At 35.7% G+C, this 15,910-nt stretch overlaps 1 protein-coding gene across 1 annotated transcript in view; it reads right to left on the bottom strand.

The window, feature by feature from the left end:
* The window catches only part of DZIP1 (DAZ interacting zinc finger protein 1), a gene marked incomplete at its 5' end in the record, with an annotated part of 36,181 nt that overhangs the window by 12,390 nt on the left and 7,881 nt on the right, over window positions 1–15,910 (bottom strand). Inside the window, 6 exons of the mRNA XM_083855232.1 lie at window positions 7,258–7,320; window positions 8,630–8,678; window positions 10,976–11,116; window positions 12,370–12,432; window positions 13,483–13,620; window positions 14,290–14,448. Of these exons, the coding sequence (XP_083711358.1) occupies window positions 7,258–7,320; window positions 8,630–8,678; window positions 10,976–11,116; window positions 12,370–12,432; window positions 13,483–13,620; window positions 14,290–14,448 (613 nt within the window). The remainder of the gene's footprint in view (window positions 1–7,257; window positions 7,321–8,629; window positions 8,679–10,975; window positions 11,117–12,369; window positions 12,433–13,482; window positions 13,621–14,289; window positions 14,449–15,910) is intronic.

The following is a 15,910-nucleotide window of genomic DNA, read 5'->3' as shown; positions in this document are numbered from 1 at the left end:
AGACACCCATACATGAGACATTTTGAAGTGGAAGGCTCCCAGGAGCCTTCTGAAAATCCTGTCTCTTTCCAATGTTAATCCTTACAATAAAATAGATACATTTAAACTCATTTTTAAATGCCTGATTACTACATACTAACAAGAGTAACAAGACTATCCAGCATTATCCTAATTAATGACAATATTAATTCTTGCTAATTCACTAAAGCCAAATCCTCTTTGCCAGAGCAATTATTTAAGGAACTGTTTTCTTATTCATCCTTAAATACTAGATTTAACTTTTGAGACAAGGGACCTTACATTTGGTCAGCTGCAACATAATCCTAGAAAATTATGTTCTGAGTCAAGAATTTCCACACTCTCCCTTGCAAATGACTGTCATCAAAACCAAAAAAATCTTGGTCTATCTTTTCAGACTGCATTCTTTCTTTTTCTCTTCTGCACTTCAGGCCATGCCTTTAGGCACAGCAGGAAAAACAAAGACAATCCATCAAGAGAGACGATGGCAAGCAAGAGAAACAGCAGGAACGGCAAAAATGCAAGCAGTCTTTATTTCAGACTGTTCAGAGTCACTGGATTTTCCCTGGGGAAACCTCTCAACACACAGATGTATTCAAACAACAATTTTGTTTTCAAAACAGCATAATTTCTTTGAAATTTAAACTTGCTGGCTGAAGAGTTTAAGGCTGATTTGATTTTCACACACAGAATAAATTTTTTTGTTATTCCGCTATTTGGTGTTTCACCTAAGGTACTATTAGCTGCCTTCAGGAGAAGAATACCGTGCGGGATGAACCAGAGCTTTCTGTTCTGTCATTGTAAATGTGGCCTTCTCCAAGTTCTCCTTGGAAGAGGCACAGCAGCTGCCAATGCTGGGCTATGTAACTTTATTCTAAACTGTAAAACCCCAGCCTGAACTGTGGCTGCTTTATGGGTAGGTGGAAGTCACATTACTTGTAAAAGTACCAGTGATGCATTCAAGCAAGCTGGCAGCTCCAACCTCCACCATCAACTTTCTTCCACCTGAACTCTTTATCCTTTTATGCAGAGTCTAAAAAGGGAGTGAGCACATATTGCAATTGTGTCAAAGGACCAAGAATTTCCTAGTGAGGGGCTTTTCCCCATCAAATATTTTTGCTCTGCTTTGTTCAAATCCTTTTAGACATATGGAATGTGCCTGCTTTAAAAAAGTTAGCTAGATTTAAAAAAAAAGCATTGAATTTGGATAAGGAAGCCATAATATTTACAAGCAATAGCAAACAGGAGACTGACACAATGTTCCCACCCAAATCACACAAATATAATGAAATACAATGAAAAATACTGTAGGTATCAAATAACATTTTTTGTTTTCAAGAAGCACATGCCAGCATATTTTGAGCTGAATCAATCATTACCTTTTTCCTCTTCTGAAAGCTCCTCTATGGGCTCCAGCATATGCACCAAGGGTGCCTGCTCTAATAATGAGGAAGAACAGGAACACCAGACAAAAAGGACAGAAAAAGGTCAAGGTCCAGAGTGGGAAAGTCAGGAAAAAAAACCACCACACTGATGTCAACTTTCTTGATTGCTGACAACCTGCTTAACCATCACAAACCCACTGCAACATGACTCTTCGCTGCCTTGGGGGTACATTTTTGTAGAGGAGACCCTAATACAATAGTCACTTGAGGAGTGATTCTGTTGTCCAAACACAGGTGTATGGTGTCATCCCAGATCCATCAGAGTTTTAAGCCATCAGTGTAAAGTTGACTGATACATCACACAACTTCTGGAATGGCACCAGGTAGGCCAGGCAGGGTATTTCTAGACATCTACAATGACAGGGCCACCCAGGATTACGTAAATCAATACTGTTGTTCATTTCTCATAAGAAGCAATTCTTGAAGATGCATTTAAAAATATTGTTTATGTGCAATTTTATACTAGAAGTTTAAAATATACAAGTGAAATGGACAAAGTAAACCTCAAAAATATATTAACTCACTATTCCAGAGAGTTAAGTACTGAGGCCATATGTGCAAGACAAGAGATTTAACACATATATATAATTCCCAATAAAACCAATCTAGAAAATCTTCAATCACTCCAATTGAGCAAGATTCAGTATTATCATGCGTTTTAAAGAATTCTTGAAATGTCTGTGCTGCAAACAGCTTCCTAAACACACTGAATTTATCATTCTATAGGCTGTCAGGTACAAAAATGAAGCCAGACTACAATTTATTTACAACTTTATAAACTTCAGATATAAGACTTGCTTGAAAATGATTATAGGTAGACCAGTAAGTATTCAGGTTTTTAAAATGGTAATATTCACCATCTACAAATTAATTGATATCAATGAAAACTAGAGCTTGAGGGTCTTCTAGAGTTTACAATAAAAACCTAGATGTGCAAACTGTACTTTCAGCATTCAACTACAGGCTTTATAAGAGAAAGCAATTTATTGGTCAGTACTTTGGGCCTACATGCATTTTCCCCATTCTTCACAAAAAACCGCTTGCACTATAAATGGTTGTTACGCTCTGTGGGTAGAAGGGGAGGAAATGATGCTGCATGAAGATGTTTTCTGGCACTTCTTGTACATCAGGTACAAACATGGATGCACTGTGCCATGTAAACAGTGAAACGAGCATTTGGAGCTAAGTGACACTGCCACATCTCCAATATTCCCCAAGTAAAGGGGATTAAATCTGGTGGCATAAATGCCTGGGTATGGGAGCTGCTCTCCCCATGCTTTCCATGCCTGTGGTGATATTCAGCCTCTCACCTGCTTTTCCAAGCCAATTATCAGACTTAAGATTTGCTCCCAAAGAACTTGCATTAACTAAGATTTAATAAAATGCCTCTTGTACCATCACAAGTTGTTAACAAGATGCAAATATCAAGATATCTTAGGAAAACATTTAAAAGCAAAACTCTGAAAGACAAATGGGCTTCTGGTCTTTCAGTCTCTAAGACTGAAAAATTTACCAGTGGCCAGAGCATTCCTGTGCACTGTGACATGATTCCCCACTCCACTGGTCCTGACACACTGCTGCCCTTCACCAACTAAGATTCTCCAAAACAGTGCTCAGATACAGTTTGGAATCATTTCCAAAAGCCTGAAATGTGTCTGTTTAGAAGGACAGAGCCTGAACCAGAGATTAAATGCTCTGGGAAGATTTAATTAAGCTGCATGGGCACTGAGGTTTCTGAGTTTCTTGGCTGGACTTATCAGTCAGCAAGGCAGTTGCTGTGTAGTTGGATTTAATCTATGCTTGTTTTACCTGTACTTTACTCAAATGCTCTCTGCTTAAAGGGGCTGACTTATCTCTGCACAAGCCCTTGCCAAGTGACTTAATGTAACAGGAAAATCCCAGTCCCCCAGAACTCAGACCTGAAAATAGTCTGCTGATTGGGCATAAAGGTACATGCTTCTCTTCTTCAGAGAGGAGAAAACAGAGGGAATGAAAAGTCAGTGATTACTAAGAACAGTTGCAAGAGCAGACCCAAAATGCATTACTTTAATGTGTAATACTGTTATTCACTGCATGCTAACAGAGGAGATCAAATGCTAAGGCATGAGGTAGTGCAACAACTGAAAACACCAACTTCCCTCATGTAAACAAACATTTTCTTTCTCTTCACTGTACACATATTCTAAGAGATATCTATTAAATATCACATTGGAATCACACTTAAGGAAAGCCATTACTCTGGTTTATAGACAGCTGGAATGACCCCCATTAAGGAGTCCTCTCCTCATGTTTACCAGAGAAGTGCTTCTTCTGGCCATCTGATCAGTCATATTAATTCTAGCCATCCTTAAGGCAAGCAGTGGTGTGTCTATCATCCCACATCTTCCAGAGTATCTCTTCTGCCAGCTAGTATGTGTAGAGACACAGAGGAGATGTATCAAAAGTACAGGTTACCTTAATTTCTTAGTGGATAATTGTACTACTGAAAAATTAAATGCCCAGCATACTTTAAGAAATAATTAAATACCTGTTTTAAAGAGTATTTGAAGACAATTTCTACACAGGTGGAATAGGAATATATATTTAACAATAATGAAAGATTCAGGCTGCGTATGTTTCATGCATATCGTATATTATTTGTCTGTTCTTATCTACTAGTTAAAAAAACCCCAATATTCTGACAAGTACTATTGGAAAAGCAGTCTTCTGGCCAACATGTAAAGAAGAAACCCTATGTATTTATGTTGAAATATGAAATGCTAAAGAACTTTTAGCCTGAGCAGAAGCAATAAAATAATCTATGGTGTAGTGTCATCTACAGTAAGCACTTTCACTTGCAATGCAATAACCTAGAAAAAAATGTAACATTTGGGTTTTTTTAAACTACTGCATTTCTTGAAGGTGTAAGGAATGTAAGCCATGGCTATGCTCATTTTACACTCCTTTAATTTATACTCAAATTACACATGCAAAGAGCTGCCAGACCTACTCTGTGATCTGTAATTCGGACCATTCTTTTTGAATTAATGCACTTCATATATTTTTTCCTCTATCTGATCAATAGAAAGTCACATAGTGCACATAAGCAGCAGAAATATTAATTTGAAACCAATATTCCTAAGTGTGATTTTTTTTTGACACTCACCTGAGACCTCTAAGTTAGGAACCTAGTCACCTCAGACTCCTTCTACAGTCGTCGAAGAGACACATGCAACTTCAAAGAGCATTCAGATCTTAGTTCAGCTGAACCAAACTCTGAAGGTGCCCCTTTTGTCTGTTTACTGTCTAGGAAGAGTAGGTACTCTAACTAAATTTTGCTCAAAATGCCTCAGCTATATCCCTAGTGATAGCTGAGCCTTGGAGTCCACACCATGCTTGTAGACTGAGACATAGGTTTTAATGAACAATCTGGTTAGTAGCTTTGCATTTTAACTACTGTCTTCAATTCCATCAAATATTATTGACCTAACAAAGACTAAATATTGAACAAGTATCAATCAACATTTCAAGAGTCATATAGGAGCCAATGCCTAATTTTAAAATATTATTTAAAAATAAATTGTAATTATTCTGTTGCCTTTTTGTGAGAAGTAAGTAAACTTTGAAAGTAAGACCTATCTGCGCAAAACCCTACACATAGCTCAGAAATGGAGAGGATGTTCTGCCAGGATGGCATTCAAGGAGCTCTACTAGCTCTAACAGGAAGTCAGGAATATTAACACAAAAACACTAGACTAACATAGTTATTCTCCTACTTTACCCCTAGGATAACTCACATTTGCAACTTAGGCATCTTTTTATAACACAGATTTAAGATATGCAGAATGAATACTAGGAGGCAAAAGCTTCTGAGCAGCTTTGAAAAATGTACTAAAGTTCACATTAGAGAGCCTTTCTAGAATTAATTAAAAAAATTAATTAAGATATTTTATACACAGGCAATTATAAGATGATCTGTGCTAAATAAATTTGTCTACAGAAGTTACCAGGAAGTGCTTTCATTTTCATAAAGGCATGAGATGTAGCCATGATGTCTTAATTCAGTAAGTCAATCCCTTGAGGAGTCCTGAAAACTTCGGGAAAGACACCATAACTTCTGCTAACCTCCAGAAAATTAGGTAAGGCAAGTTTAAAAAACAATCCAGAAGGGAAGAAAGGGGACAGACAGAGAGACCTGCAGAGATAAATAAAATAGTAATCAGCAAAGAAATCTGAAGGGAACACCTTCTTTGAGGTTTCGTAATAAACTGATGGTGAATCTTTTGTGTATCAACGGCAGGAACAGCCTTTTCTATCTTGAGAAGCTTCACAAGATGCCATAAACTTCATATTTGAAGCAGCAAGAAATTCAGAAAGATCTGAATGAGCTGATTTAAATTGTCAGAGTACAAAAAATACTAATGTTCACAGGACTCTTTCTGTCCTCAGTACAAATGAAAGCAAATGCGCCAAGTAACTAATGCTTGACAAGCTTGGTGGGTAAATCCTTAGCAGCAACAATCTTCATAAAATTTAAATTCAGGGAAATTGCTAAACTACATTCTGTAAGACTTCTTAGCCAGAACCAGAACTACTGGCTGGCTTAAATGAAAAAGAATCCATTGCTTCAAATGCTAATCCCAATTCTCTATACTTAATATAGTATTATTTTTGTCTACACAATATTCATCCATACAGTTTAACTTAGAAAGCCACAAGCAATGAACTACTAAACTTTGCAGAGTTTAGAAAGAAATATCTGTATTATTCAAATAATATTACCATAGAATAATTACCAATAATATAATCAGTTCTCCTGTTTTAAATTATTCCTGTCATAACAAATAGTTTAAAATGAGCACTACATGAGTTTTTCATTCCTCATCAAGTTATCGAAAGCTTGATATACAGTGCCCTTTCGTCACAGAGGCATTTTCAGAACTTTTTGTATTTGGCAAAAAAGAAAAATTATCTACATTTTTTACAGACAAACTCCATTTAGTCTTCCCATGGCAGGCTTAAAAACTAAGAGAAATAATTAGAAGAATACATTTTTACTTATAATTCAAATTAATAAACTGTTTTTAAACATTTTGCTTGCTCGTTTTTCATTACTTTACTACTTAAAAGGAAAATAAAGAATTAGTTGATCACAGAATATTGGAATGGTAATGATACTCCATTAATTTGCATACATTAAAAAAACCCCAAAACTATTTTCACACAGTACAAAACAATGTAAATATAGCTCCCTTGCCCCCTTCCTCTTCTAAAGGATACCACAATGCCACAAGTTAAAATACCGAAATAATGATCTATATACAACCATAGATATACTCTGGAAGAACTAGGACAGGATAACTGTCTATATTGATTATTTCTTCTGTATTTTTACTCCTTGCCATTTGATGCCACATGGAAAATACAGTATTTCAAGACTTCTAAACAAACATCTCCACATGTTTCCCCATACAAATTTCAGTAGATGCATGTGCCTATCCAGTATATGCATATATCAGATAAGCATATTTTCCACTAGAAAACACCATTTTTTTTCCTCAATAAATTTCATCTAAGTGCTTCAATAATATACATATTCCAGGAAATATTCTCAAATTATTTTAATTTGGTTTTCATTCATTCTTCTCAGTAGTGCATCCTTATAATTATGTCAGAGAAATTCTCAACTCTGACATACAAATTATTTCTTTCAATATAACTACTCTTACACCTATGACTTGACAAGCAACTTATCTGAGAAGAGTGAGTGTTAAGATTTGTAAGTACTGGATCTGGACCTATCAAAAAAACTTACCATGTGGGGTAACTGGTGGAATTTGTTTAGGTTCTTGAAGACGCTCTACGACAGGAGTGTTCACTAAAATAATATAATAGTAAAAAAATAATGGAATTGTATTGTAGAAAACGGTTATAGACAAATACAGAATCTTAAATGTAGCAATATTTAATCATATTTATAAATGAGTTATTTTTTTACATTAATGGGGAAAAATAAACAAAACGTTTACAAAGTAAAAACCTTTCCTTCACAACATAAAAGTACATCTTTATATATGCTTAGCATTTTTAACACTGCTAGAATCAGGAAAATAAACTACTAACTAAATCATTACTGGACTAGAATGTGATCAATTTTTTGGGCATGAGTGCATGTGTCACAGGGAAGAAGTCTTGACCCAAAGCTACTTAGTCAAGACCAGCCTGACTGGGGCTTGTATTCCCCAGAGAGGATCTGCATCATCCACACTTTGCATCAATGAGTGCAAACCCTCATATATCTATAGATCTTGTATAGAGTGTAGCCTTGGAGTGAATTAGCACTTCAATCCTACACTCCTCAGATCAGCTTGGGGCTGGGAGCAAATTTGCCTGTGTGCCATGGATTTTTATTACTCTGTACTTCAGTGTGAATGAATATGACCATGAATATGATCAGCTACAGCTGAAAAGCCATATGGCCATGCTCTTACTAGGCCTTCCTCAAACTAAACCTACTCCCTGCTGTTTGACTCGGTTCAAACCAGTGCTTTGTTAATACAGCAAAAGTGTTTCCAAACTGGGATCAGAATTAATTCATCTGTCATCACCTATTGCAATAAACTTACTTCAAGTCACTGCAACTGTAGCATTAATTACATAGGTGTTTGTGGTGCAGGACAACATCCTGAAACACCATTATCAGGTTTAGCTATTTGTAATAGACTTCAGATGTTAAAGTATTGCACAGACAAAAATATAGTTCTTAACATTCTTTAAACATCTGTGTCTTAACTGACAAGTTAATGAGTTTTATCTAGTCTTTCAGTATTTTCCCTTTTGTGAGTTCTGCAGCCTAAGGACAGTCAAACATGAAAAAAAATCAATTAAAATTACACTTCATAAAGCAAATCTGGAAGTTTTTTACATAAGACAAAATAAAGTTCTATTTCACATCTCTTCACTACTCAAGCAATCAACTTTGCACATTAGAAGTCTTTACAGCTACAAAACTTGATCTTTGTAAATCATGGCATGGAAAGAGGTAAATTCCCTGTGAAAAACAAATACATTTCCAATACTGATTTTATTGCAGTATTTTGTTAGTCCTGTTGATGTCTATAATTTTTTTCAGCCAGGCTGCAGAAATCAGAAACTAAGTCTGTTTTTTTCTTACAGTCTGTACTCACCATCATATGTTTTAACACTTGGAGCTGGTTTTCTGGACAATTCTTTTATCTAGAGGAGAAAACACATATACATGAATAGATTCAAATGCAAAGGATCAAAATCTAGAATGAACATTTTGCATAAAATACCTAGTTTCAGTACTATTCCATAACAGAAATTATTGATTATGATTTGGGGAGAAAAATACTGCTTCTGTGCCCAATATGTGGGGTTTTTTCATGCTTGATGAACATTTTTGTGCCATCTTAATGTGAACTCATGCTTTGTGCATCCTGTTATCACAAATTATAAAGTCAAATGAGAGCAGACTTATGGGCCACTCCAGCACTTAAGAATTTCAATACTTTCTTCCTCAGCAATTCATGTTCCATTTTGCAAGCCTAGCTTCCACTCCAGGGAAACACTGGTGTGTTTAATTACACATTGATTTTAAATGCATGAACAGTTCTCCTCTCTGCTTTACAGGTTTGTCTATTTGACACCCCAGGACAAGCACTGAACTGACAGAGTAAAGGAAACACACTGTCTGTAATGTGATCTAAAGAAAACAGGAAACCTGTGAATCCTATATCATTAAAACAATGTTCTGCACTCCACTTTCCCACAGAGAAGAACACAATTCATTCAAGCACACAGCCAGTGTCACATGGAGCTGGCACAAGATATTGGACCGTGATCCTCTTTTATTTATTTGTTTGGTAATAGACAGCAGTGCCCCCATTCATTGTCCATTAAGTTTGGATTCTGCAAAAGTGTTAGCTATTTCTCAAGCCCTTCTATTTTCCAGGGATTGAGAATGCACAACTGTATTTCACAAACACCAAACTTGGACTCCTCTGAACCTATTATCTTTGCTCATATTGTTATCTTTCCAAAGGTCACTTTATTGAAGGAAGTTCATTTATGATTAAGTCCTTCATTTCTCCAGCTATAAAATTTGTGAAGGTGGAGATGTAAAAGCTATTATTTTTCTTTCCATTCTTTAAGCATTCAAGTATAGGTTTAATATTAATCTCAAGCAAAATGTGTAAAATCAGATGTTGATTTAAAAAGAATGCACCATCTAATAGAGGAATAGGCCACATAATCATGCCATAGTCTAAACTCCAGACTACCCAGATCTTCCCCTCTCCATCACCTCTAAAAATCTACAGTTATGTTTCAACAAAACCTTGTTTTAGGCAAAAACAATTAATTTCCAATCATAGAATCATAGACTATCTCAGGCTGGATGGGACCTACAGGGATCAAGTCCAATTCTCTCACTAAACTACCTAAAACTTAAACCTAAGAGCATTGTCCAGACATACCAAGAGCTCTGACAGGCTTAGATCACTTCCCTAGGGAGTCTGTTCCAGTGCACAGCCACCCTTAGGGTGAAGAACCCCTTCCTAATGTCCAATCTGAACCTCCCTTGCTTTATTCCATTTCTTTGTGTCCTATCACTGATCAGAAGACAGACTGGCACCTCCTGAGATTCCCTCTCAGCCCTCTTTTCTCTGAGCTGAACAAGCCAAGTAACAACAGCTGCTCCTTCTAAAATGCCTTTAAGACCTTTGATCATCTTGACTGCCCTCCTCTGGATGTGCTGAAATAGTTGGTGCCCTTCTCATACTGAGGCACCCAAAACTGCATGCAGGACTCAAGGTGAGGCAGCACTAGGACAGAGCAGAGTGAGACAATCACACCCTTCAGCCAGCTGGAGATGCTGTGCCTGATGCACTCCAGGACATGGCTGGTCCTCCTGGCTGCCAGCAGGGCACTGCTGACTCATGTTCAACTTGACATCAGCTCAAACCCCCAGATCTCTTTCTGCAGGACTACTCTCCAGCCTCTTGTTCCCCAATTTGTGGGTATAACCAGGGGTACACCAGCTCAGGCAGGGAATCTGGAGCTTGGTCTTCTTACATTTCACATGGTAATATTTTAAATAATTATTCTCATAGTAACAAATATAATACTTTATTTTTAGTGTGAGAAGTAATGTATTTTCAGATTTCAAACACTAGATCTTGTTTTAAGTATTTTGTGGCTGATTAAATCCTTTCCACTATCAAAAATCTTTCGTTTATTAAGCCTTTGTTTATCAAATGTGTTTTAATTCCTGGTTTATATTCCCGTGTCTCTTTTCCGGATCTATTCTTATTTATTAACATATTAACTTATTATTTATCTTATTCTTATTTATTAACATAATTTCCAAAGTGTAACCAAAACACTCCAGCAACACTATTACAAACTGTGAATATTAAATATGCAATCAGAGAAATATCAAAGACCAAATGCTAGTATAGTGTTTCTCTGTGAACTGTGCTCTCTGAAACAGAGTGTTTTACAAAACAGACCCGCTTCTTCTGACTATTAATCATCTCATTCTGCTGCTGAAGCCTCTGCTCCAATTCTTCTATCCTTGTCCTGTAAAACATGTTATTTCTGTTCAGGTCTTCTCTTGCTGATGTTTTGATTGTCTCAATCTGTGACTGTAGCTAGAAAGCAATCAGAAGAAAAGTAAAATCATATTAACACTATACAAAATATTTTAATGCTCTAAAGTCTAAACAAACGTCATGCTTAGATACTTGTAACATTTTTTTTTCTCAGCAAAAACTTGATGTCTTCTGTGATTTCCCTAGGACTTTTATATATTATAAAACAGTTGACTGGATCACTTTTGAGTTATACAAGAAAGACTAAATCTCAATATAAAGAAAAGGACATACAAACACATTGCCGACATTGCCTAAAAAATAATACTGCAGGAAAAGTGCAAAAATCTATAAAAATGTTTTAATTATAAACAGCGTCCAGTAATATTTAACGAAGATTTAAGGAGGTGATATGTGAATTTGTATAATAAACCTAGTTTATTAACTCTGAATGTGGAACAAAGGGAATATTATTTAGGTGCACCATCCCAAAAGTAATACTTACATACTCCTCCCTTATTCTATTCTTGAACTGTATGTGGGTGTATCTTTAACTACATCCTTTTTGAGGACTGTTCCATGGTTCCTCCCCAATGTTTTCTTGCCAGAGGAGGAGAAGCATTGGTCAGACCACTATGATCTGCTCAGTTCTTACATGGTCACGCAGATGAAAGGAAAATGAAAGGAAAAGAAGCAAGAGAAACAAAGCAGGAAAGAGATTTTTAAAAAAATGCAGACTAAAAAAAGAAGAAAAAAAAAAAGAGGAATAAAGCTTTGTATAGTAAAATATATAAACTGATGCAAAATAAAATGCCATGGTGTTTTCTCCTGGAAAAGCTGAACAGATTCTGCATTAGAAAGCTACAACAGAAAAAGCAATAGAGAAGTGATAGGAAGGAGAAAAAAAAGACTGAGACGTATGCCACAGATCCATGGTAGCAGCAGGTACAGGGTGGATGAAAGCTACGTGTTGGCAAATCATACCTCAACTATTCAGCCAACCCACATAACACAAAAAATACTATATAATACAGTGCTCACAGAATCAGCTTAAAGCTCTTCAAAAGACAGATGCAGTTTCCGTTTTCTGTCAGATTCTGAAATTATAAATTCAGTTCCAACCCTGGCCTTAACTGAAATACCAAGATCCTACCATAACAGATACACAGAGATGATAAATACAGCTAAGAGGACACACTCTTATAAACTCTTGATATCTGTCAGATGTACTAGAGCATATCAAGAACTACTGAAAGGGTAAAGAAAAAAAAAAAAGTCTCCTTTAGGTGTAAGTGGCTTGCTGTGCCACTTACCAGGGACTTTTCTGTCTCATGGTCATGACGGACGGCTTGTATTAAAGATGTCCACTTTTTTTCCTGCATAGAGGAAATCCATGTTAATTCTTGTTAACAGCACATTTAGTTTGATATATGCAGCTTTGTTTCTTGTTAATAACATATTATTGCAGCTTTAATAATAATGATAATAATAATAATTTAATAACACATTATATGCAGCTTTATTTTTCTAAATAAAGCACAATTACAAAAAAGATGACAGATTACATGAAATTTGAGTAACCCAGTATTTATTGCCTAGAATAGCGTGATTTATACATCTGAGTGTGGTTTTCTTACCAAGCACTCTAGAAACTATATTTGCTCTTTGACTATATGTAGTCACAGTGAGTGAGAAATACACAAGCATTTTGATACATCTGTGTATATTTACAAAAAGAGTAGTAAGAGCAGGGTTTTTTTCTTCTACTTAATGTAATTTTGAGAACTCATTAACAATTGTTTAATATTGTGTATTTTGAGTAACAATGACAAAACTCAAAAATTAACATATGAGTTTTAGAGTGAAGCCAATTTTCTTTGATGAAACAAACAACCCTATAAAACAAAACTAAGTTTAGTACATCTTTTGAGCAGAAGTGACCAAACTTCTGTATAACACCAGCAGTAAACAAAGACATCCACATCCCCAAAACCATGAAAGAAAACAAAAGGCACAGGTTGGAAAATCCTGTCAGAAAGTTCCCTAATTTTCTTTTGGGAAATGGAATATTCCAATTTTTTTGTAAGTGGCCTTACAGATGAGTAAACATAAATGCTTTATTAGAGCCTTCTGGAATAGAACGGCCACCACACTTGGGTAAGACAGATATATTTAATCGTTAAGAATAAGAGAATAACAACAAATAAGTAACAATTACTTCATTTATAAAGGATAAAGAAAATAAATTCTTTTTTTGCCATTATATAGATAGTATTAAATAGTATTAAATCTTTAAAACCAGCTATTTTTGGCATTGAGAAGAATGAAAATTTTACTTAGGGATTTCGTATCCTCCTCAGAGATGAACAAAAATAAAAAGAAAGCAAGTAATCTGTCAAAAGCAATACATTAAGTTACAGTGTTACCTGTTTTTCCAGAAGTCTAACCACATTTGGATGATCCTGAGGACGTGGAGGTTTTTCCTCTGAAAAATCATGGCTGTCTTTCAGTGTTCCTAAATTGGATTTTTGTTGCATATTGGACTTTTGTATTTCTAACAGTTGCTAATAGGAGGGAGGAGGAATACAAAATTTTCTTTAAACACAGTTATGCAGAGATTGCATCAGATACTTCTCCCATTTCTTGGGAGTTCAGCATTTATCAAATTTCAGATCATTAATAACATCTACATCTAACATAAATATGACTTGTGAGAATACACAAGAACCTAGCAGCTATAAAATATAAGCTGCAATGGTAATGCCATGCAGATTTGTTTTCTGAACCAGTCATACTTCTATGATTCACTTGCTAGTGAGCATTTTCAAAGCATGTATTGAAAACATACAAATTCTGTCAGGACTAAAATGGAGAGGTTAGTGTCCTCCATGCCATTTATGAGAATATTAACATAAGGATACCTAACATGCAGCAACCACAACAATATCTCTTAACCTAAAAACAGGCATTCAAAGGCTGAGGAGTAAAGAAAAACTGACATAATTGCTGAAGGGATCATTCATTCATACAAAACAATCCTTGAAATAAAAAAACCCACAACCTGAAATTATGTTAATAAATACCTGTATACAAAGATACAATTATAGCTACCATTCAATCCTTATTTTTAGAGTTCTGTAGGAAGAGTTTTACAATAACTGTATCACAAATCAAATATGTGAAGTTCAGCTCAGATTCATGCTTTAAAATGTTAGAAAAATTAAATTGCTTACATTTTCTAAGGTTGCATTTCTTGAATATAACTCCTTAAGCTCTTTCATAAACATATCTTTCACTTTTTCTATTTGATCAGCAAATTTCTCTCTTTCCTCTTCTTTCCATTTATGAAATGATTGTAGAATTTCTTCTTCTTTTGATTTTTGCTCACTTTCCTGAATTTTTTAAAAAAATCCCATTATTTGTAATTTTTCGTCATATTCAATAAAAATTCAAGCTCCCAAACTGCATGTAGAATGCAGTCACTTTCCATAATTGGGAAGTACTGTGACATCAAAAACCATAAAACCCGCTAGTTTTTTAAAGAATTCTAGGGTAGCAAATGACACATTCTGCAAGCTATCAAATATACTTCAAATTATTTTCCACTGAAAAACACACAAATGACCTTACTTGGTCATATCAAAGATCAGCATCCTGTTTCTCACGAAGGCCTCAAGTGTATAAGTAAGAAAGGAGAATACTGGGTCAAGCAAACATATTCTCCTTCACAGTCTCAAAGCTGCCAGCTGTTTCCAGCTCAGAGGACTTCTGGAGCCTGATACAGTTTTGTGAACTTTGTTAACTGCATAAATTTTAACACATTTCTCATACACTTTGCTGTCATCCCCTGCAACTGCATCAGCTTTTAGCAGCTTTTGACAATGAGCTCCACAAGCTGCATGAAGAGCCAAGTACTTATTGTAGTTGTTTGGATCTGGCTCCTGCTAGGTACACTTGTTGGATTCTGAGCGCTGAACTGGAGCACAAAGAGAACAGTTCATCACTATTCACTCTGTGTAACTCAAGACTTCACAGGAATCAGTATCTCACCCTCCATCTTCATCAAGCATTCGTTTTTTTCAGACTGACAACTCTCAGCATGCTCAGTCATTCTAAATACTGCCTGATCATCTTTGTAGCCCATCTCCATAACTTTCATAGCTCTATCCTATCTTTTTTGAGATGAAGGGACTAGACTCACACAACATATTTAGACTGTGAATTGCAGAGTGATTTTTCAGAATAATTGGTAATATTTGATTTTCTTTGCTAGCTGCTACTAACATTTCCCCAGGGCTGTGTATCACAAGCTTAAGATCTTGCCTTTCAGTAACAGCACTCAGCTCAGAACCCATTGTCTCATAGATGAAATTAGAACTATTTTATCTCCATATACATTTACCCAGCTTTACCAATTAGATTACTTCAACCATTTCACTACATAGTGATGCATTTTTCATATAGTTCTCAGATTGTTTAAAGTCCTGCATTTCACTGCCCAGGACCTACATATCATTTAGGAAACACCTACATTTCCCCATCACTTTGAATTTGTTCTCTAATTATAACATGCAATCATTGTACAATTAGGAAGAATGGGATCATCTGTATCCTTTCACCTCAAAGAAGCAGAAGGGACCAAGAACAGGAAGCATGGCAGTTTATATACAAATTCCCTCCAGTAGTACTTCTCTTAAAAAAAACCCTAACATGGGAAAGATCTGCTCTTTCAATCAAAAGACAGTAATATTATGACACCTGAATTGATGGTGGATGTCAGGCATGGCAGACAAACAGTAACCAGTCACACCACACATTTCTATATTCCCTGACATCCCAGAAAAACAGAAGTTT

This window comes from Zosterops lateralis, assembly GCF_965231275.1.
Source record: "Zosterops lateralis genome assembly, chromosome: 2".
Taxonomy (NCBI): domain Eukaryota; kingdom Metazoa; phylum Chordata; class Aves; order Passeriformes; family Zosteropidae; genus Zosterops; species Zosterops lateralis.
Note: the sequence above shows the minus strand (reverse complement) of the source record. Positions and strands in the feature narration are given on the sequence as shown.